The sequence below is a fragment of the Pseudophryne corroboree genome, chromosome 6, assembly GCF_028390025.1.
Source record: "Pseudophryne corroboree isolate aPseCor3 chromosome 6, aPseCor3.hap2, whole genome shotgun sequence".
Classification (NCBI taxonomy): Eukaryota; Metazoa; Chordata; class Amphibia; order Anura; family Myobatrachidae; genus Pseudophryne; species Pseudophryne corroboree.
Window position 1 is genome coordinate 549,956,124 of NC_086449.1, and position 24,304 is coordinate 549,980,427.

Genomic DNA, 24,304 nt, shown 5'->3' on the forward strand with positions numbered 1-24,304 from the left:
TAACACTAATGTGTGTGTGTTTGTAGGTTAGGGAATTTAGACTCTATGGCTGGTATTCAATTAGCTGTGGTAATTCCCTACAGCTAATTGATTCGCTGGGGGATATTCAAATACCCCCGATACCCGGCACTTATTGGAGATTAAGCTTCGGGTGTCCTCAGAGAGGACCATAACATATGGGTCCAGATACTTATCCCCGGATCCCATACAATATCGTACGAAAATGGGACTACCGATAAGAAAACCCCAAAAAATGGCCTTTAATTAAATAGCACGATAAAGAATGTCCTTTTTTTGGGGATAAAAATTATCGGCCCATGGGTCTGATTCCAAGTTTATGCACAACTCCAATGTCTACTGACCAGTGCATGCTCAGGATCTGTACTGAGCATATGCCAATCTCTGTCTGCAATCTTGCTCAGTGTCCCAAAGCCGTTTTGGAGGGGTGGAGCAGGGAAAATGACGGGGACAGTTTTATAAAACTGGTGCATGTCATCCCGATTTTTTTCGACGTGCTGAGGCCAGGGTCGGCGTCCTCCAATGCAAATTTCCTGGCCCTGTGAGACTGGAATACAAAGCCATACCTAGTAACCTTCATGTTACTCAGGTGACCAATCTTCACGCAAGTGTTCTGAAGCAGGGTCTTTGAACGCAGCAGCAGATGTTAGAAGCTGACAGAAGCCTTTAAACAGAAGACGCTTGCTGCAGCATTAGCATATTTTCGCATGGCTGCTGCATCCAAAGACGCAACAGTGTTGCGAACTGCATTGAATCACCACCTAAAGGTGGGTACACACTAGTAGATATATCTGCAGATCAATTGATCTGCAGATATATCTATGGACGGATCGGGCAGTGTGTTGAGCATACACACTGCCCGATCCGTCGGGGACTGACGTCATAAACTGGGCGGGCGTGTTCAGCTGTCAATCACCGCCGGCCGCCGCAGCATGTGTACGGGCGGTTGGCCGACCGCCGTACACACACAGCGACGCACCAATATATCGGTAGAATACTGGCCGTCAGCTGTGCTGCAGGGCCGACGCGATACGTCTGTGAACGACGGAGTTCACAGACGTATCGGCCGTACACATTGGCCGTCGGACACGCGATATATCGGCCGTTCAAGAGAACGGACGATATATCGGGCAGTGTATACGGGTCTTAAGTTTCAATGCGGAAACTGATGGCGCTAAATAAACCATTATAATAACACAAAAAGTTTGCAATGTAAAAATACAAAACACTTGGGGTTCTAGTTATGAAACAGCTTTGATGGAAGAGAATTTCTATTGCTGTATATTGCAATAACAGAATATTTTATTGCTGCATCACTAAAATCATATCTCCCAACATATGAATCCCGCTGGTATGGACATTCTGCTCACGCAGAAGGCAGCTGCTGGGCTGTCCCCACCATCTTCCAGGACTAAATGGATGCTGATCATGCTGCTTTGCATGACAGAGTGCTCCCCAACCTTCCACTTCTTCCTGCCAGCAAGACAAAACCGGAGAAAAGCGGGACTGTCGTGCTGGAATCGGGATCGCTAACATGCCACTAGGGCAAATGAGCGAGCCTCGGCTCCCTGGCAATACTCGGCCAGCAGAAGTAAGTAGACACTTACCTCTTTATCAGCCAACAAGTGTCGGTCTGCCCTTGTGTGACGCGGGTTACACATGTGCACTGCAAGCCTGATCTTAAGGTGCATACACACAGTGAGATATTGACTATCTTCAATTTTGACTTTGTGATTTTCCCTGAACTCCGCAGAGCCATGAACTACCGATATTGACTATGTTTACATGACATTTTGACTAAGAGACAATTTTGACTACACTAGAAACTAGATAGTACACAATATAGTCAAAATTGCCTTGCCTGCACAGTTTATCTTTTCTTGAGATACTGACACGACGGGAGCGCACACCGGTATCGCAAGCAAGCATGGTGCGATATGTGCTAACTTTCCTTACGATTGTGACTTTTTAGTCAAAATCATAAGATTACATTGCACCGTGTGTATGCACCTTTAAGGTTTTAGAGCAGATTCTCCCAAAAGTTGTTTTGGTAAATAGAATAAAATAAACTGTTAAGAAAATGGGAGAAGAATATATTTGCATTAGCTTTATTTAATAAAAGTATTATCCCTGTTTTTCACCTGATGATTGCGGCAGTACATGCTAAATAGGCTTCTGCATGCTTTGCATAAAGAAGCTATCACAAGAGTCATCCAGTGATCACTTTTGCCAGCTGCAGGGCTTGGTAAATAGAGAGGAATCCTAACATAGATCAATAGAATATACAAATTGATCACAAAAAAAAACCCAAAACCTGATGACAGTAATTTAAATCAATCTGTTAACTATTATTCATATATTGTATATAACTTGCACTTTGCTATATAATTGTAATCAAATTTACATTTTAGTCAAAGTTAAACTGCACATATTTTTTTTACAGATGTACTATATGCATGTAATCAGGAAAGGCCACAATGCATGTGCGAGAGATCATGAATTCCATATTTTCTATTATGTGCTGCCGTCACCCCAGGCAAGAGGAAACAGACCATGCATTTTAATTGGGAATGCCTAAGCCATCAATGGCTGCTGTGGTCTCTTGAACTTCTGCTGCAGATTACGTGTGTTTATCACACGCTAAGCACATGTAGTCACATCTGGATTCAAAAAGAGCAAGCAAGGAATCTTTAGTGGGAAGTCAACTGTTTAGCACTGCCCCAGCCCCCATCTAAAGTGACCAGGTGATATTCAATTGTTTGTGCAACAGATGCCCATTACTTCTGCTTGCAACCTCCTTAAGTGGTGAGCAGAAGTCCACCAAAACGCAGCACGTCCAGTAGTTTGGACAGATTTAGATGCTTTACACAGCTAAGCCCGATGTATTTGGGTGCCCACGCCACTCACGCCCGTTAGCACAAACAGTTGAATATCGCCCGTCACTTTAGACGGAAGAGGCGGTGTGAGAAAAACAATTGGATACCCCTCTTAGAAGGCTGCAAATTCATTAATAGTCTCAGAACAATTTCACACAATGAGAATTCTTATCTTAAAGAATCAGTAGTATGAAATCAAAAGTCCAGTAAGCAGCAAGCTACAGAATTGTAAAAGTGTAGATAACAAAATAAATAAATAAATATATATATATATATATATATATATATATATATATAAAATAGTTATTTCCAATTTTGCCGATTCTCTAGTGACTAGAGACAAATACTCTTCAGATTATCTCATTTGGCTGCATAAAGTTCAGGAGTTCAAATGACCTAATCTGCGTAACTAATAAAACAGGTAAAACTGAGAAGTCCATGCAGCAGAGTACGTTAGGAGGGAATTAGATCCTCTGGAGGAAATTAAAGGGCGAGACAGCAGACAAGATTCCATATAGTCACTGTAGTTATAAAAGCGAGCTCCGGAAAAGTCGCAGAGCAGCTGAGTATCTGGAAATATCTGGATTGTCTCTAATCTTTGAAAGCAGGCAGATCATGACCTTTTTTGATCAAGTTATTTTATAAAGGCAGTATCTTATGTTCTCAAATGTAAACAGATGCCTTATGTAAACAAATACATAAATTGATTATTATATTTTATGTTCTGTCTTTGACCCTTCCAAGTTACAAAGCATTTGAACTACAGCCAACCTGAACATATAACAGATACAGTTACAATCTGCAGTACAGTTAATAAGAGTATCCGAAACCCAGCTCTGCCCACTTTACCAATAATTCACCAACCAAACCAATCCGAAACATTTCTACTGGTTGCATGGTCCAGCAGAACAGAGAATCGATGCATGTGTTGAGGATTACACATATGGAAGATCTAAAGCAAGTAATAAACAATATACTTTACTCTCCGACTTTCTCTAATAGTTTGGCTGCTCCATGGTTGTGTTTTATATATTGGATATCTTTTTTGAAAACATAACAAAAACTTGCTTGTAATTATACTTGACTTCTCATTATTAGAAACTAAATAGATGCTGTAAATATTGCTGTAACAATGGGTTGGGTTCGGGATACCAGCGGTCGGGATCCTGGTGGTCAGCATGCCAGCACCAGGATCCCGGCCACCAGATGCTGGCAGAGGGGCGAGCGCAACAAATCCCCTTGCTGGCTCGCTGCGCTTGCCACACTGAGGGCTCGGTGGCTCACAGATTCTATTACCACTCTATGGGCGTCGTGGACACCCACAAGTTGGAATAGCCCTCGGCACCCTGCATGCATTATTGCGACCAGGATCCCAGCGTTGGTATGCTGACCGCTGGGATTGTGACTACATCCCGTAACAATGGACACAGTAGTCACGCTGGTCTCCAAAACTCAATATTCACTTGATTGTCCATGGAAACATTTTCCATGTGTGGAGTTTGCTGAATGTCATATGTGGCAGGATGGATCAATGTAAAAAATGCTGTCAAACCTCTGAAAACTGTAATTTTTGGATGTTTACTGCAATACATATGGATCCTCATGTGTATTAAATAGGTCACAGCCAATATCTGCTGCGGACTTGTGGCATGGTAAGGCCCATAGAATTCTATGTGGCTGTGATGTGCCCATATGCATCAAGGTATGGAAAGCATGCTTCCAATGTGAAGCGTGCCAAAGAACTTACTGAGGGAGGACTTACTGGGAGTGGGAGATTTTACTGGGGGGTGCCACTGATAGAGAAATATAAACTAACCTGGACCCTGATGCACATATCGGGTACTATACCTGTGCTGCTGCAGCCTCTGTGTGTTAGAACTTGGTCTTGTGCCTCCATGTTACCTTTTGACTGGAGGCTCTGGCAAGGATTGTCCATGAAAGAGAGTACAGTCATACCATTCCAAATGTCCAAGACATTTACGCACAGTGGCAGTAGGAAGAAGAGTGACACCAGGGATTCCCCCGACTCCCCCGCAGTCCAGTTCGACAATGAATGAGGGTGCTCTGAATGGCAACCCCTGTTGCCACTGTTCAGCTGGGGATCAGGACACTGCCCCGTTGGTGTATTTAGCTGTTGGAGCTATAAGACACTCGGAGCATGAGTTCTGGCCTCGCTACGCCCATGCCCATATTAAACATCAAACCAGAAAGAAAGAGCTAATTTAGAGTCACTTTAAATCATACTTAAGCTCTACCCACTGGTGATGAAGCTTTATTTTACTTTTGATGCTCATATTTACACCAATGAGACTTGTCCTCCTAAACCTAACTCTGACCAATGCCTCACCTTATTTCTTGGTAATACCCTTTCACTAACACCTACAAGACTTCTCCTATGTCACTAGACACTCATGGAATTACCTGTCAAGCCCCTTAAAGATTCTCCCTCAGTCTTCAAATGTCTCTGATAGCCCATCTCTTTCTTAGAGCATATCCTACACACTCCTGTACTACCCACACTAAGTCGCCCTCACAATTGTACTAATCCACACTCTTCTTGTTTCAGCTGTGCTTTTTCCAATTGGAACCCAAGTTCTCTTCCTTATAGCCTTTGAACAGTCTGTTTTATGTAGGTCATGTTTTTCCACTGTCCGGCAATGCGTAACACTGTGGTGCCTTACATAGCTACAACAATCATCTCCATAAAAGTTTACATGCTTTTACTAGCATTAAACATCAGTAAAATCAAGTTTTTAATGCCAGATGGTAATCGTTTCCAGAGTATAGCAGTAAGCTTGGCATCTGTATTCAAACAGCAAATATAGGGGGTATTAAATTGATGGCAAATCTGCGTGGCACCCAACTCACTTTACGGCAGCAGGATCTCACACAAAATTGTTCAATACCCGATAGGGTTGTGAGCACTTTTGTGAAACACGGGCATTCGGCCGGCCAGGCAAAGGATGTGTGAAGGGGTGCCATTGCCAGTGTCTAAACGTCATGGCAACGGCAATTTGCAACCTTCACCAGCAACTGAATTCCCCAATAACCTATTCCTAAAATGTAAAAATACAATTTAATGTGTTAACCTAAAGAATATTTATTCAACAAAATATACAAGAAAAAACAACACACAGAACCTCATTTGCCTTTAATTATTTTATGTACCAAGGAATAAATACCCACCAGGCTTCTCAGCTCTCCTAGTAGCAAAAGCTTCAAACAGTTCTGCAACGTGAGTACATAATCCCAAAAACATTAAGGAATGGTACTGAGCAGCATCCACAAAGGATTCTAGATCCACCAGTTGCTTGGTTGTAGTAGAAAATATTCTTGATATGTCAGGAGATTCTGCGGAATCTGAAAAACAAACAGATCATTACAGCAGGCAAAACATATAGGTAATACATGAGAGGTGTAAGACTTGACTATCTGGCTATGGAAAATATTATCTCCATGCTGGCATTATGGCAGCTGACATGCCAAGTCAATCCAACCCTATTCTAAGAATTTGCTAAATTATTCAATAACTAGTTTATTGAACCTGGCATATGACAGGGCACCTCAGTTTCCGCCTCCACCGCTCTCTGCCCTGGCACCCTCTTCTGTTCTGACTCCCCTCCCTAACCGCTCCATCCCGCACCCTATCAGTTACAAAGAAGGACAATGAAATTCTGCCTGTTCACAGAGCTAAGTATAGCTGCTGCATTCGGAAGCTATTTTCATGTGCTTCTCCTCATTATGTTGACCACAAAAGATTCTAGGCATGTTTTAAATTGAGCCATGCTTCAACAATGCATTATGGGAGCTTGAGTCATTGACCTGAACATATAATAAGTGCACGCTTGTATTTGGCGCTTCCAAATACATTTCTATCCGTTTAGTAACAAATGGATAAATTAACAATACGTTGCAGGCTAGATTATAAAAATTGTAATAGACTTGTAAAAGAACTTTTGGGAAAAGACTCCTCAAAAGGGATTGTGTCCTACTTCAGGTCACATACACAGTCCCCATAGCATGTTGCCCATTTTATCTTGTTTGTTATGGAAATGGCTTCAATCACCAGTCATTTCTGCTACCTAAGAAAGGGAATATAATGAAGGTTTTCCTGCTTTATGCATTACTGCACAACTGTTTTGCTTCCAACTCCATATTATTTGGATTAGGTTCATTTTATGCTGCAGGGAAACGTCCTGACTTTATGGTTTACCTTTGAGTGAGAAGAATGAAATTTAATGAGCTGGCTGTGAAAAGGTCTCAAACCACATAGATAGATCATTTGGAGTTTCTGTGCATCGCATCTTACAGAAAGTGTTATTCCTAAATTTATGTTTGGCCAAACATATACCTATTTTGGTTCCAAGGCACATTTTAATACCTGGCTGAGATTAAACTCAAAGTTTATATTTATTGGCTGCACTGGCTCTATTACAACACAATGAATTTACAAGGAGGATTTTGCAGAAGATGCTGTTAACCTGCCAACAAATGGGAGAAAAAAAACATAGGTGTAAGCTTTCTCTTTAAAAATAGCATTGGTTTATGAAAAGACTTCAGGCAGTGATAGCCATTGGGATATACATAACACATTGTTATACAACTATCAAGTTATTCTTTAAATGCAGACTTCACCATTTCAAAACTTTTAGGACCATAACACTAGATACTAGACATTTTAGCACTTTCTAGCTTGTACATGTTAACAAATATTTAACCATGAAGAGCTTACTTTCTTCTTCAAAGACAGACTAGCTGACAACACGTCAGTTGTTCAGAATTAAGAGCACCTGTCACAGGGGATTTAACATTGCAAAGGGATTGTATAAATGTCATTGCTTTGTGTTTTTGAGTTTCACTTTCTTATAAGTGCCAAAAATGGATTAAAATGCACAAAACGTGCTATAGACCAGTTTTATTCACACATTTAATGTGCTCTTGCCCTTTTACCAACACAAAATATAGTATTAGGCACTACATTTTTTTTGTTTCTTCTATTTTTAATGTGCTTTGTGCGTATCTATAAAACACATGAACCTAGCTTCTCTTCTATCAGCAAGTATATATGCAAACTTATAATCAACATTACTCCATATTGTATAACACCGCTGCTGTATTGTGAGACAGTCACATGCTTGAGATCACACTTATTTCTGCACTGTATAGGGTTTCAGGTACCAAAAATCAAGTAGATATTGTAGAACTAGATGGGATTCGACCAATGATTATACAAGGCCAGCTTTTACACATTCAAAAGCACACAATTAATAGAAGCACCACTGCCACTCTTGCAACTATATAGGAGCAATTTAAATACCTATGGGTGGGAAGTATCAATCCAAAAAGTTTAGTAGAACCTCCAAAAGCAGCAGTTTCCTCCGATTTCTTTAAATACATTTGGACCGCCATATGTATTAAAAGGTCAGATAACAGCAAGCCACATAGAATGCTATGGAGCTGTCCATTTGCAGCCATATATTGGTCCATATACAGCCAAAACTAGAAAGTCTAACTTTCAGGAGCTTCTGCCTAATAGGCAATGCCATGAGGCTTGCGTGTGTGATGGCCGATGGCCATGCATGTGGCAATTAGGACTTCTATGTTATAAACCCAGAAGTCACTTCTTTGCCGGGACAGCTCTATGGCTGTCCTGGCAGGTAAGTATTCATGAGGTATGCATGTGAATAGAAGCAAGAAGTATCACAACGTACATCCCAGCCTAAGAGCCACCATAAAAATAATAATTTAGAAAGCTTAATGCTAGGAGTCCACCCTTGTGTACATTGTAATTATAAACATAAATTCAAGGGGTATGACGTACAGGAACTACTTTCTTATGGGTTGATTAGAGCTCAGAAAAAAAATTTAATATTAGAACAGAGAATACTTCAACTGAGGTTTATTTTACTTTTATTGCCTGGACTAGATCAGTTGGACGACAGTGCTTAAAATAAATATTTTTTGCCAATCAATATTTTTGAAGCAGATGAATTGCTGCTGAAGATGAGGACCAAAAGCTTCAATCAAGATTGCCATGCCCAGTAATTACTGAGTAAGATGAGGAGGATTGAGTGCTTCAATAAAATATACCTCAAAGACTATTCACAATGAGAATCAAGGGCATTCATAGATTATATAGAAAATTAGATTAAGTTGTTAAATTTGGATGTGGTGTAAAGTGGACAATAAGGCGATCGTCCTTGCAGTACACATTCCCCTCCCATGCAGATACACATTTACTGGTTTGCTTTATTACAGCCAGGACATTACACCTGATGGTGCAGGCCAGTAATAAAGTTGATCACAGAAACAATAGACGCCTATAAAACTGCAAGCTTATTTCATAGCGCTGAAACGATGTTGTCCCAACTACTGCACATACATTATCATTGGGATTAGAATGAGTACACTGCTGTGCCCATCAACTGAGAAGAAACGGACATAACATTTTATCAGACAAAAAAAGCATAGACGATTAATAAATGAGCACATTTTGTTCTATTCGGATACATTGAATATCCATGATTTAACTATTTAGTTACAAAACACTAACTTGTAACTCGAGGTGAGATAGTTCAGTGGGGCTATCGTAAATATTAATTAATGCGCACCTATAACGCAACTTACTTACCCAAGTGGTAGAATAATAAGCTAGAGGTTGAGTTACATTGGACTTAACTTTAACAGTCTATTCTATTATGTTCTCTAACTTACAAGTAAGGGATGACACAGAAAATAAGATTTTACTCACCGGTAAATCTATTTCTCGTAGTCCGTAGTGGATGCTGGGACTCCGTAAGGACCATGGAGAATAGCGGCTCCGCAGGAGACTGGGCACAACTAAAGAAAGCTTTAGGACTACCTGGTGTGCACTGGCTCCTCCCACTATGACCCTCCTCCAGACCTCAGTTAGGATACTGTGCCCGGAAGAGCTGACACAATAAGGAAGGATTTTGAATCCCGGGTAAGACTCATACCAGCCACACCAATCACACCGTATAACTCATGATACTATACCCAGTTAACAGTATGAAATATAACTGAGCCTCTCAACAGATGGCTCAACAATAACCCTTTAGTTAGGCAATAACTATATACAAGTATTGCAGACAATCCGCACTTGGGATGGGCGCCCAGCATCCACTACGGACTACGAGAAATAGATTTACCGGTGAGTAAAATCTTATTTTCTCTGACGTCCTAAGTGGATGCTGGGACTCCGTAAGGACCATGGGGATTATACCAAAGCTCCCAAACGGGCGGGAGAGTGCGGATGACTCTGCAGCACCGAATGAGCAAACTCTAGGTCCTCCTCAGCCAGGGTATCAAACTTGTAGACTCTTGCAAAAGTGTTTGAACCCGACCAAGTAACAGCTCGGCAAATTTGTAAAGCCGAGACCCCTCGGGCAGCCGCCCAAGAAGAGCCCACTTTCCTCGTGGAATGGGCTTTTACAGATTTAGGGTGCGGCAGTCCAGCCGCAGAATGTGCAAGTTGAATCGTGCTACAGATCCAGCGAGCAATAGTCTGCTTAGAAGCAGGAGCACCCAGCTTGTTGGGTGCATACAGGATAAATAGCGAGTCAGTTTTCCTGACTCCAGCCGTCCTGGAAACATATATTTTTCAGGGCCCTGACTACGTCCAGTAACTTGGAATCCTCCAAGTCCCAAGTAGCCGCAGGCACCACAATAGGTTGGTTCACATGAAAAACTGATACCACCTTAGGAAGGAATTGGGAACGAGTCCTCAATTCCGCCCTATCCATATAAAAAAATTAGATAAGGGCTTTTGCATGACAAAGCCGCTAATTTTGATACACGCCTGGCCGACGCCAAGGTCAACAGCATGACCACTTTCCACGTGAGGTATTTTAGCTCCACGGATTTAAGTGGCTCAACCCAATGCGACTTCAGGAAATCCAACACCACGTTGAGATCCCACGGTGCCACTGGAGGCACAAACGGGGGCTGACTATGCAGCACACCCTTAACAAAAGTCTGAACTTCAGGCAGTGAAGTCAGTTCTATTATGGAAAAAAATCGATAGAGCCGAAATCTGGACCTTAATGGAACCCAATTTTAGGCCCATAGTCACCCCTGACTGTAGCAAGAGCAGAAATCGAACTAGCTGAAATTCCTATGTTGGGGCCTTCCTGGCCTCACAGCACGCAACATATTTCCCCCATATGCGGTGATAATGGTTTGCGTTCATTTCTTTCCTAGCTTTAATTAGCGTAGGGTTAACTTCCTCCGGAATGCCCTTTTCCTTCAGGATCCGGCGTTCAACCGCCATGCCGTCAAACGCAGCCGCGGTAAGTCTTGGAACAGACAGGGCCCCTGCTGCAGCAGGTCCTGTCTGAGCGGCAGAGGCCATGGGTCCTCTGAGATCATTTCTTGGAGTTCTGGGTACCAAGCTCTTCTTGGCCAATCCGGAACCATGAGTATAGTTCTTACTCCTCTCCTTCTTATTATTCTCATTACCCTGGGTATGAGAGGCAGAGAAGGGAACACATACACCGACTGGTACACCCATGGTGTTACCAGAGCGTCCACAGCTATCGCCTGAGGGTCCCTTGACCTGGCGCAATATCTTTTTAGCTTTTTGTTGAGGTGGGACGCCATCATGTCCACCTGTGGCCTTTCCCAACGGTGTACAATCATTTGGAAGACTTCTGGATGAAGTCCCCACTCTCCCGGGTGGAGGTCGTGTCTGCTGAGAAAGTCTGCTTCCCAGTTGTCCACTCCGGGAATGAACACTGCTGACAGTGCTAACACATGATTTTCCGCCCATCGGACAATCCTTGTGGCTTCTGCCATCGCCATCCTGCTTCTTGTGCTTCTTCTAGTTCCAGAATATTTTTGTGTTGGGAAGTCTCCTGACTTGTCCATAATCCTTGAAAGTTTCTTCCCCGTGTGACTGCCCCCCAGCCTCGAAGGCTGGCATCCGTGGTCACCAGGACCCAGTCCTGTATGCCGAATCTGCGGCCCTCTAGAAGATGAGCACTCTGCAGCCACCACAACAGCGACACCCTGGCCCTTGGAGACAGGGTTATCCGCCGATGCATCTGAAGATGCGACCCGGACCACTTGTCCAACAGATCCCACTGGAAGATCCTTGCATGGGACCTGGCGAATGGAATTTCTTCGTAAGAAGCTACCATCTTTCCCAGGGCTCGCGTGCATTGATGCACCGACACCTGTATTTGTATTAGGAGGTCTCTGTCTAGAGACGACAACTCCTTGGACTTCTCCTCCGGGAGAAACCCTTTTTATCCTGTTCTGTGTCCAGAACCATACCCAGGAACAGTAGACGCGTCGTAGGAACCAGCTGCGACTTTGGAATATTCAGAATCCAGCCGTGCTGTTGTAGCACTTCCCGAGATAGTGCTACTCCGACGAACAACTGCTCCCTGGACCTCGCCTTTATAAGGAGATCGTCCAAGTACGGGATAATTATTTCGGCCATTACCTTGGTAAATACCCTCGTGCCGGGGACAGACCAACGGCAACGTCTGGAATTGGTAATGACAATCCTGTACCACAATTTTGAGGTACTCCTGGTGAGGAGGGTAAATAGGGACATGCAGGTAAGCATCCTTGATGTCCAGTGATACCATGAAATTCTCCAGGCTTGCAATAATCGCCCTGAGCGATTCCATTTTGAACTTGAACCATCGTATATAAGTGTTCAAGGATTTCAATTTTAGAATGGGTCTCACCGAACCGTCTGGTTTCGGTACCACAACATTTTGGAATAGTAACCCCGGCCTTGTTGAAGGAGGGGTACCTTGATTTCACCTGCTGGAAGTACAGCTTGTGAATTGCCGCCAGTACTACCTCCCTTTCTCCGAGGGCAGCAGGCAAGGCTGATGTGAGGTAACGGCGAGGGGGAGTCGCCTCGAACTCCAGCTTGTATCCCTGTGATACTACTTGCAGAACCTAGGGATCCACCTGTGGGCAAGCCCACTGGTCCCTGAAGTTCCCGAGACGCGCCCCCACCGCACCTGTCTCCACCTGTGGAGCCCCAGCGTCATGCGGTGGACTCAGAGGCAGCGGGGGAAGATTTTTGATCCTGGGAACTGGCTGTCTGGTGCAGCTTTTTCCTTCTTCCCTTGTCTCTGTGCAGAAAGGAAGCGCCTTTGACCCGCTTGCTTTTCTGAAGCCGAAAGGACTGTACCTGAAAATACGGTGCTTTCTTAGGCTGTGAGGAAACCTGAGGTAAAAAATTTTCTTCCCAGCTGTTGCTGTGGATACGAGGTCCCAGAGACCATCCCCAAACAATTCCTCACCCTTATAAGGCTGAATCTCCATGTGCCTTTTAAAGGCAGCATCACCTGTCCACAGCCGGGTCTCTAATACCCTCCTGGCAGAATGGACATTGCATTAATTCTGGATGCCAGCCGGCAAATATCCCTCTGTGCATCCCTCATATATAAGACGACGTCTTTAATATGCTCAATGTTAGCAAAATAATATCCCTGTCTAGGGTATTAATATTATCTAACAGGGTATCAGACCACGCTGCAGCAGCACTATTTATGCTGAGACAATTGCAGGTCTCAGTATAGTACCTGAGTGTGTATATACAGACTTCAGGATAGCCTCCTGCTTTTTATCAGCAGGCTCCTTCAAAGTGGCCGTATCCCAAGACGGCAGGGCCACCTTTTTTGACAAACGTGTGAGCGCCTTATCCCCCCTAGGGGATATCTCCCAACGTGACCTATCCTCTGGCGGGAAAGGGTACGCCAGCAGTAACTTTTTAGAAATTACCAGTTTCTTATTGGGGGAACCCACGCTCTTTACACACTTCATTCACTCATCTGATGGGGGGAACAAAACACTGGCTGCTTTTTCTCCCCAAACATAAAACCCCTTTTATGTGGTACTTGGGTTCATGTCAGAAATGTGTAACACATTTATCATTGCCGAGATCATGTAACGGATGTTCCTAGTGGATTGTGTATATATCTCAACCTTGTCGACACTGGAGTCAGACTCCGTGTCGACATCTGTGTCTGCCATCTGAGGTAACGGGCGTTTTTTGAGCCCCTGATGGCCTTTGAGACGCCTGGGCAGGCGCGGGCTGAGAAGCCGGCTGTCCCACAGCTGTTACGTCATCCAGCCTTTTATGTAAGGAGTTGACATTGTCGGTTAATACCTTCCACCTATCCATCCACTCTGGTGTCGGCCCCACAGGGGGCGACATCCCATTTATCGGCCTCTGCTCCGCCTCCACGTAACCTTCCTAATCCAACATGTCGACACAGCCGTACCGACACACCGCACACACACAGGGAATGCTCTGACTGAGGACAGGACCCCACAAAGTCCTTTGGGGAGACAGAGAGAGAGTATGCCAGCACACACCAGAGCGCTATATAATGCAGGGATTAACACTATAACTGAGTGATTTTTCCCCCAATAGCTGCTTGTATACACATATTGCGCCTAAATTTAGTGCCCCCCCTCTCTTTTTAACCCTTTGAGCCTGAAAACTACAGGGGAGAGCATGGGGAGCTGTCTTCCAGCTGCACTGTGAAGAAAAAATGTCGCCAGTGTGCTGAGGGAGATAGCCCCGCCCCTTTTCCGGCGGACTTCTCCCGCTTTTTCTGGAATTCTGGCATGGGTATTTTTACACCTATATAGCCTTCCTGACTATATATGGTGTAGATTTGCCAGCCAAGGTGTATTATATTGCCCTCAGGGCGCCGCCCCCCCCCCCCCCAGCGCCCTGCACCCATCAGTGACCGGAGTGTGAGGTGTGCATGAGGAGCAATGGCGCACAGCTGCAGTGCTGTGCGCTACCTTGTTGAAGACAGAAGTCTTCTGCCGCCGATTTTCCGGAACACTTCTTGCTTCTGGCTCTGTAAGGGGGCCGGCGGCGCGGCTCCGGGACCGAACATCGAGGTCGGGTCCTGTGGTCGATCCCTCTGGAGCTAATGGTGTCCAGTAGCCTAAGAAGCCCAAGCTACCACCAGTTAGGTAGGTTCGCTTCTTCTCCCCTTAGTCCCTCGCTGCAGTGAGTCTGTTGCCAGCAGATCTCACTGTAAAATAAAAAACCTAAAATATACTTTCTTTCTAGGAGCTCAGGAGAGCCCCTAGTGTGCATCCAGCTCAGCCGGGCACAAGATTCTAACTGAGGTCTGGAGGAGGGTAATAGTGGGAGGAGCCAGTGCACACCAGGTAGTCCTAAAGCTTTCTTTAGTTGTGCCCAGTCTCCTGCGGAGCCGCTATTCCCCATGGTCCTTACGGAGTCCCAGCATCCACTTAGGACGTCAGAGAAAAGTAGAAGCATTTCAGTTGTGGAAAGCAGAGAGATTATAGAGAGGTCATTACTTACATTAAGAATTAACAAACTACAGTAGCTTATGTATTCGAGAAATCAGGATAAGCTTGCCCTTCACTTATTATTGATCGATGCACAATAGTTTTGTACATTTATTGTTCAGTGTATGTACAAAGATTGTTCAGTAAGTAAGGTAACAAGACATCTCACGTGTGTAACATTTTCTATTTCATTCTAATTTCCCTCCAGGTCAGAGCAGGTAGACCACTGTTTCCCTTGATGGCCATTTCAATGTAGTCATACAGTCCCAACATCAGTTGTAACATAGTAACTAAGGTTGAAAAAAAGACAATTGTCCATCGAGTTCAACCTATTTGTAGTCTCCTTTGCAGTCTTATTATAGGACTAGTTATTTTTATGTTAGGACTAGTTCTATTAACTATAATGTGTGCCTACACACCATAACTCTGAATATCAATTCCAAACACGTATTGTCCTTACTGTGAAAAAAACCTTTTTGCCTCAATGTGCGTAAACTCCTCTCCTCTAACCTAAGTGAGTGACCACATGTCCTCTGTGCTGACCTTATAGAAAACAGGTCCCTCCCGAGCTCTGTGTATTGACCCCTTATATATTTGTAGATGTTGATCATGTCCCCTCTTAGTCTCCTCTTTTCCAATGTAAACATGCCTAGCCTTGCAAGCCTTTCCTCGTATTCCACTGTCTCCATGCCCTTAATTAGTTTGGTCGCCCACCTCTGAACCTTTTCTAGCTCCAGGATATCCTTTTTGTAATATGGTGCCCAATATTGCACACAGTATTCAAGATGTGGCCTCACTAGTGATTCATATAATGGGAGTATAATACTCTCATACCTTGCATCAATTCCCCGTTTTATGCATGCTAATATCTTATTAGCCTTCTTTGCTGCACTCCTACTTTGGGTACTGCTGCTTAATTTGTTATCTATGTGAACCCCTAAGTTTTTTTTCCAGTACAGAATCCCCTAGTATTACCCCATTTAGTAGGTAGATGTAATTTTTGGTCTTGCCCCCACAGTGCATTACCTTACACTTGTCTGTGTTGAATCTCATTCTCCATTTTGCTGCCCATGCTTCCAGTTTAGTTAAGTCGTTCTGAAGAGACTCAGCCTCCCCCTCCGTATTTATAACCTTACACAATTTGGTATCGTCTGCGAAAATTGACACCATGAGATCTAGAAATAGTCCTACTGTTAGGTCGTTAATGAAAATGTTGAACAAAAGTGGTCCAAGTACAGACCCTTGTGGCACACCAGTTAGTACTGTAGTCCAATTTGAAAATGATCCATTGACCACAACGCGCTGCTCCCTATTATCTAACCAATTACTGACCCAAGTGCATATTGTGCTCCCTAGCCCTATTTCCTGTAGCTTGTAGATAAGACGCATGTGTGGTACAGTGTCGAAAGCTTTGGCAAAGTCTAAAAAGATTACATCCACCTCCTTACCCTGATCAAGGTTCGCACTCACTGTTTCATAAAAGCCAAGTACTGTAAGTTGGTTTGACATGATCTGTCCTTCACAAATCCATGTTGATTCCTTTTAATGACCTTATTTGCTTCAAGGAACTTTTGAATACTGTCCCTTAGAATACCTTCCAATACTTTCCCCACTATAGATGTAAGACTAACTGGTCTAATACTACCTGCTTTAGCTTTGCTCCCCTTTTTGAATATCGGCACTACCTCCGCTATACGCCAGTTTTTGGGAACCATACCCGATTTAACCGAATCCATGAAGATCAAAAATAGAGGTCTTGCTAGTTCAGCGTGCAGGGGGTGGTGAAAAGTGACTATCCATAGGACTGCTGGAACCCAAAAGACGACACTGGAGCACCTGCTTGCGTCAACAGCTTGACCCTGTTGACATTCTCATGTCGACAAGTCATACCACACCCCAAAAATAAAAAAAGGAAATTCAAACAGCAATGGTACACTAAAAGATGAATTGGGGAAATTGACTTTAGATTAAAACAAAGCACACTTACTAAATACAGTAAGTTCTTTAGTGTTTACAAGAGATGAAACATGCTGAAATAACATACAGTATGCACACTATTAAGACAGTATTGGTTTTACTCAGGAGAAAGAACCTGGGGTGTAGCCAATTGGGGCCCCATAGCATAATTCCCATGGGCAGAGGTGCCCCGTCCCCCTTCTCCCAACTACTTAATGACCCTCTCTGGACCACTAGTAGACTCAGCCCCGCCTCCCCCCAGCATTAGTTAGGATTCAAGAGAGGCAGTGCCAGCCAGGTGAGCAGGTGTGGCTGCAGTGTAGCAACACATTTCAAAGAAGTAAAAGCAGCCAGCAGCTAGGTGTAGGGAAAAAGTACAGGCCGCAATAGCAGCCGTATCCTCTGTACCTATTGTAGCTATGCCCTTGGAAGATCATTTGTGACAAACAAGATAAAAACTGATAAATAACCTGGCCCAGGTGTACCAAAGGATATATGGCCAGGTATAAAGTACCATTTTGTTTTTAGATGTATGGACAAGATCGTAACAGAGTAGTACATTGAAACATGGCAATAGTTAATGTAATTTTGGTTTGGTTAAAGGCATTTACTATAGTTCCAAATAACAGATTGGAGTCTAAAACAAAAGCAGAGTGACTAAGGGTGGAACACTAACTGTGGAATAGGAAGATGAGGCTGGTTATAAATGGAACATATTAACTTTGAGTCAAGAAATTACAAGAATGCTTACCGGATAAGAACTGGGCTTTTCCATTTATTAGAAATTATTTTGTAGAAAATCTAGGGAGTACGGTGTTCATACAGTATCTGCAGTAAACACTTTACTTTGTAAAGGTATTAACACAGAGAAGAACATGAAGCCACTACATGGAAGTCTGGACAAAATGGCAAGTTGGCAGATACTGTACATCTAGAATTTATAAAACGATGAGCATGAATTTTCCTAAAGGGGGGTACACACGGAGAGATCCGTGCTTAAAATCTAAGCACTCTTGCTAGATTGCTTAGATTTTAAGCACGGATCTGCCGTGTGTATGCCCTCCAGCGATAGCGATGCGCGGCCCCGCGCATCGCTATCGCCGATGCTAGATTGAGCTGCATGCAGGCTCAATCTAGCGGGTCGCTCACTTCACCGTTGTGTTAAGTGAGCGGCCCCCAGTCGGCTTTCCCCCTCGCTCAGCACATCGCGCTGTGCTGAGCGGGGTGAGAGATGTGTGCTGAGCGGTCTGTGTTAAGATCGTTCAGCACACATCTCTCCCGTGAGTACCCCCCTTAAGGGTCCGACTCAGAGCCAGCTTTCCTAAGGGGCCGACTCAAAGGCAACCTTGCTAAGGCACTGACTTACTAAGCCGCTAATTCAGAACCAAGCTTTCAAAGGGACGTACTCAGAGTTGGGAGCAAACCAAAAAAGTATCAAATGTGTGCCTTGGCTAAACCATGTTGCACAGTAACTGGGACAGATTAAACATGTCAAGAGAGACTTACAGTTGAGACACAGCTGTGAGCTAGCTCAAATTTAAATTGCAGTGGAAAAATAAAAAGCACTTATGGGCTAAATGCAAAGCAGCCACTATATATATCCTTCATGCAAAAAGATAAATGTATTTACACTTGTGTTGGAGCATGGTTTGTCTGGGTACAAAGTTACAAATTTTTTGCTTTGCACCCAATTCTGAATCAGCCCCGAAGTATGCAACAAGTACCCCTTTTCCACTAGCTCAAAAAACACAGGTAAATGCAGGGGGGCACGCATTTACCCGTGTTTTTTGCTAGTGGAAACAGCTCCCTCAGGAAAAACCCGGATCAAGTGACCCGGGAATCCTTCCCGGGAAGCTACCTGGGTAGGACAAGGGAATAATCCGGGTAAGGTGTAGTGTTAAAGGAAGCCGTGTCGATGTGACACGGCTCCCATTTACACTGTATGGAACGGCGGCGCTGGGAGATCATGTGATCTCCAAGCGCCGCCCCTGACGCGTCACCAGCCCGGCAATATGCCGGGATGGTAACTGCTGATGGGAAAGAGGCCGATGCGGGTCGCAGCCAGGTAGCACCCGTGTCAGGCTCCCGGCTGCGACCCGCATCGTCAGATGGAAAAGGGGTATAACTTCAAGTGATTGGTATGTCTTTGCCTGCAAGAGACAAAGTAAGTTGAATAAATATGATTACCACACAAGACCAATCTGCTCATCAGGACACTTGTACAGATAAAGTGAACTACAGGTTGAGTATCCCATATCTAAATATTCTGAAATACGGAATATTCTGAAATATGAAATTTTTTTGAGTGAGTAAGATAGTGAAACCTTTGTTTTCTGATGGTTCAAAGTACACAAACTTTGTTTAATACACAAGTTTATTAAAAATATTGTATTGTATTAAATTACCTTCAGGCTGTGTGTATAAGGTGTATGTGAAACGTAAATGCATTCTGTGCTTAGACTTCGGTCCCATCACCATGATATCCCATTATGGTATGCAATTACTCCAAAATACGGAATAATTCGATATCCAAAATACTTCTGCTCCCAAGCATTTTGGATATGGGATACTCAACCTATAATGCAAAACAGATAGGGGCAGATGACAGGAGAGTGATAAAGCGGCAAGAGATAAAGTACCAATCAATCAGCTTCTGGCTGTCATTTTCAAATACAGCCTATAATATGGCAGTTAGGAGCTGATTGGCTGATACTTTATAACCATCCACTTTATCTCTCTCCAAGGCTTAGTAAATAGATCCCTTATTCTCTCTACTTTATCTCTCTCCAAAGCATATTACATCTGCCCCTATATATAAAAAAAAATATGTAATAAATGTATACAATTTTTTTTGGCGTCTTGCTAATATTCTTCTAACATTTGAAAGGAGAAGGTAAAAAGGAAAATGTGGAGATGAAAGACATTGAAGTTTAATACAAAACAATTAAAGTTAAAAATGAGCAGATTTTCAAGGGAGAGGCAAATCCACAGACTAATTTTATGAATTTATTAAGGAACCATTTTGTCATTTAGGAGATTCCCGTATGCTTTAGATTGTAAGCTTGCGAGCAGGGCCTTCCTTCCTCTATGACTGTTTGTTATTACCCAGTTTTGTTATATAATTGTTATTTCCAATTGTAAAGCGCAACGGAATTTGCTGCGCTATATAAAAAACTGTTAATAAATAGATAAATAAATAATAAATAAATATCCTCGTTTATTTTTTGGTCCACTTCTACAATGTAGCCAAGCTATTGATTTGATTGTATAATACAAGCAGTGTGCAACATAATCCACTGTTTTTAAATATACATCTTTTCAGATCAACATAACGTTACAACATAGGCACCCTTACTAGTGAAGGAGGTTTATTATGTCCTAGTCTAAAAATCGCTTGGTGTGTCTATATACTGTATGTACACTTCCATTTGTTGGTTACAAAATTTCCTCAAGGTACAAGACACATGCTGAAAGTTTAAAAAAGGCTGTTAAATAGTTAAATAGAAAAATATCACTTCATAAATCTCCAAATGGGGATAAATACAGCAGGTAGAACAACTTACAGACCTGGGTCTAATTCAAAAAAAGCAGGTACCAATGCGTTTCGGATCTATCATCCTTCCTCAGGGTATATCTCAAAACAACAACCTGTCCAGCCTTTTATACCCACTGACCATTTCCTGGGATATCAACAGCCAATCAGGTTCCTTCAGTGTCTAAACCACCTTTATACCACATTTGCAATTTTTCCTCTCCAATAATATGAATATAAAGAATAATCTTATTGGAGAGGAAAAATTGCAAATGTGGTATAAAGGTGGTTTATACATTTGGAGATTTATGAAGTGATATTTTTCTATTTAACTCTCTGGGGGTATAGGCTGGAACCAACTCTAGACCAGAGGATCTATTCACCTTTTTATTTCTATTTTTACTGTTTTAATCTGTTTTACCTTGTTGTTTGGAATAAATTCCTGTTTTTTTGGATACACGTATAATTCCTTTTTTACGCCATATATTCGGTGTTGGACTGTCGGCGCCCATCCTGCCCAATGTCAGTGGTGGACAATATAAGAATTCACGACAGAGCTTGAGGTGGTGACGCAGAATAAAAGAAACCTTTCAAGGAACATAGGGCCCTGATTGGAGGTGAGTGTCTCCTATATGGGATAGGATGATGACCAGTTGAGATGATAAGAAGTGAGGCGTATGATGATATAAAGAAACCTTTTGATGTACATCCCGCATGGTGTGGAGGTCAGTTTTGAGGTGCGAACCCATATACGAAGGAGGAATCCTGATGATCTGAGGAATCCTTAAACCTAGAGTTTTAAGCTTGGGAAGATCGTACATCTGGATCACTCCATATTTAGTAGCGCCTGTGGACTACTCTATTTTTTGCTTGTGTATAAGCCAGATAGACACTCTCATCAGGCTGCAGCACAACTTTCCCTATACCTGGCGGCCATCTTGGACACTGGGAGCTGGTGGGCTGGGGCTCCCTGCTGCAGGCAGCCAGCTGTGATCACTGGCAGGTCCGTGATCCTTGCTGGCTATCCTCCCTGACCAGTTGAAACCTGCTGACTGGGACCTGAGCCCTCATTACCCTATATATATATATATATATATATATATATATATGTATATATATATATATATATATATATTCATCTTTTGTATTTGCTTTCTGGGGAAGATTGACTTTATTCACACTGCATTACATATCTCATTTCATTCACTGAACTCCCTCTGCTGGAGGAACATCATATTGCGACTCATATTATTATATATCTCAAGCTGTCTATTGCCACAATCACTGTTGTGTCTCTCTCTCTATCCTGATTATGGACAAATTTACGGCCAAGTCGTCACGGGGCACCCGTAGCAACCAGTCGGGTAGAGGCCGCGGCCGTGACAACGCTTTGGTTGATAGCCCTCCATCACCTCCATTGGGCTCTCGTCCTAGCCCCCGAAGCCAACCTGTATCCGCAATGGATTCTGCAAAATCCTGCACAACGAATGAGATAACGGAGATCCTATTTACGTTACTAGACCAAAAATTGGCTCCTCTAAAGGACTCGCTTGACTCCGCTCTCACTCAATTGAACCAACATGCTCAGCCACTCTCCGAGGACGAACAGAGAATATCTGATTTAGAAGATGATCTCACGACGGCTAAGACGGCTCTTTCTGACCAAGAAAAATGTGTTGCATCTATTCAGGATAAGCTTGAGGACCTTGAAAACCGAAATAGGAGAAATAATGTGCGCCTTATCGGCCTACCAGAGTCAGTGAAACCTCGTGACCTCATGACACTCGTCTCTCAGTGGCTGCCCAGGAAGCTGGGCTGTGTTTCAGATTCTGGATCCATTGTAGTCGAACGTGTACACCCTATAGGTCCTGAACGGCAATCCACAAGAGACAGGCCCCGGCCCGTCATTATGAGAGTCCTCAACTACGCTGACAAAGTCATGATATTAGAGGCCTACAGAAAATGTGCCGACTTGAGATATCAGGATGCTAAATTGCTACTTTTCCAGGACTTTTCTTATATGGTTGCTTCTAAATGGAGAGAATTCTCGCCTATCTGCAAGAGTCTTTTTGAACTGGGGCACCGTTTTGCACTTCTCTATCCGGCTAAATTGAGAGTCACGCATGCGGGGAAGGCCTACTTCTTTGAGAATCCAAAGACGGCCAAGAACTTTGTCGACTCACTATCCTCACGATCCTCTACCGGGATGGACGAAGAGGACTGATATCCAATGGCCATGTCTGTTTTCATCTTCCTGAACAGTTCCCATTCAGGTTCTTAGTAACTACTATAAGTGGGTCATACCACTGGTTGAAATATTTTTTGATTATCTTTTTACATGTTGATACATTGTCACTCATACCTAATTGCATCTCCCGAAACATCTTGTCTCTCTGTTACCGTTTACTCTATTGTTTTCAATTTTACTTGAATTGTTCTCTACTCTCTCCGACTTCTTCTATTCCTTTCCTTCTCCAGCTATTTCACCCCCCCCCCCCTTTCCCTTCTCTTATCTGTTATTATTCTGTTTGATTATTGTATGGTGTCTTAGCTCGATTTACCACTTTACTCAAGTTCTAGGTTGGAATTTATTAAGCTTATCGGTGGACCGCTCCATAGACACCTACTCTTTGGTTCGTATAGTACTTACAATAATTTTGAGTTGGAATATTGATCTAGTTGTTGTTCAAACACACTGTATGTCATTGTTACCATTGTTCTGTCTATCCTCATACTGCTTTGGTACAGGTATTTTACTCGCTAGCCTGCTTGCTGGGACGGGCTGGATGGGTCTACTATTACAAGATACATGGGGTTTTTGGCCTAGAGTAGGTATAGGTTAGATGTCATTGAATGCTGCCACCTCCACTAGAGCACAGTCCCATATTAAGTTTGTAACTTGGGATGTTGAGGGTTTAAACACTGCGATCAAAAGGAGAAAGATTCTCTCCTTTCTTAAACGTCTAAAGCCTGATATAGCTCTCTTACAAGAAACCTACTGGAAAAATACGGATCCTAATGTTGTGAGAGATTCCTGGGTAGGGGAATTTAAATCGGCCTCCTATTCAGCAAAACGAAGGGGTGTACTAATTCTTTTGATACAACATCTCACATATCAAAAAAATGATAGTCTGAGTGACCCCGAAGGCCGGCATTTATTTATAAAAATCACTATTTTTGGAGTCCTTTACACCATAGCTACCATCTATGCACCTAATGGCCCTAACTCACTTTTTTTTCCAATCTTTACACTAAGTTGCAAGAATGGGCAGAGGGGGAGATTATTTTTGGTGGAGACTTCAATTCTGTCCAGTCTCCTGGTTTGGATAAATCCACCTCTGCTAGATCGCAGGTTTCTACACCACCCCAGTCTCTATCTTTATTGGCTGATTCACTACAGCTCTGCGATACCTGGAGATGCCAACACCCTGACTCCCGCGAGTTCACTTTCTACTCCCAACCACATCATTCCTCCTCTCGCCTTGACTATTGGCTGGTCTCTGACACCCTATTACAACATGTGGCCAAAACTAAAATAGAACCCATATCATTATCTGACCATGCCCCAGTTTGGTTTACCCTTAACCTACACTCCCCT

At 43.2% G+C, this 24,304-nt stretch overlaps 1 protein-coding gene across 8 annotated transcripts in view; it reads right to left on the reverse strand.

Annotated features, from left to right (window-relative positions):
• The window catches only part of METTL25 (methyltransferase like 25), a 467,640-nt gene that overhangs the window by 252,419 nt on the left and 190,917 nt on the right, over positions 1-24,304 (reverse strand). For all 8 annotated transcript variants that reach the window (XM_063927684.1, XM_063927686.1, XM_063927682.1 and 5 more), the window contains one exon: positions 6,081-6,254. In XM_063927684.1, coding sequence (XP_063783754.1) covers positions 6,081-6,254 — 174 coding nt within the window. The remainder of the gene's footprint in view (positions 1-6,080; positions 6,255-24,304) is intronic.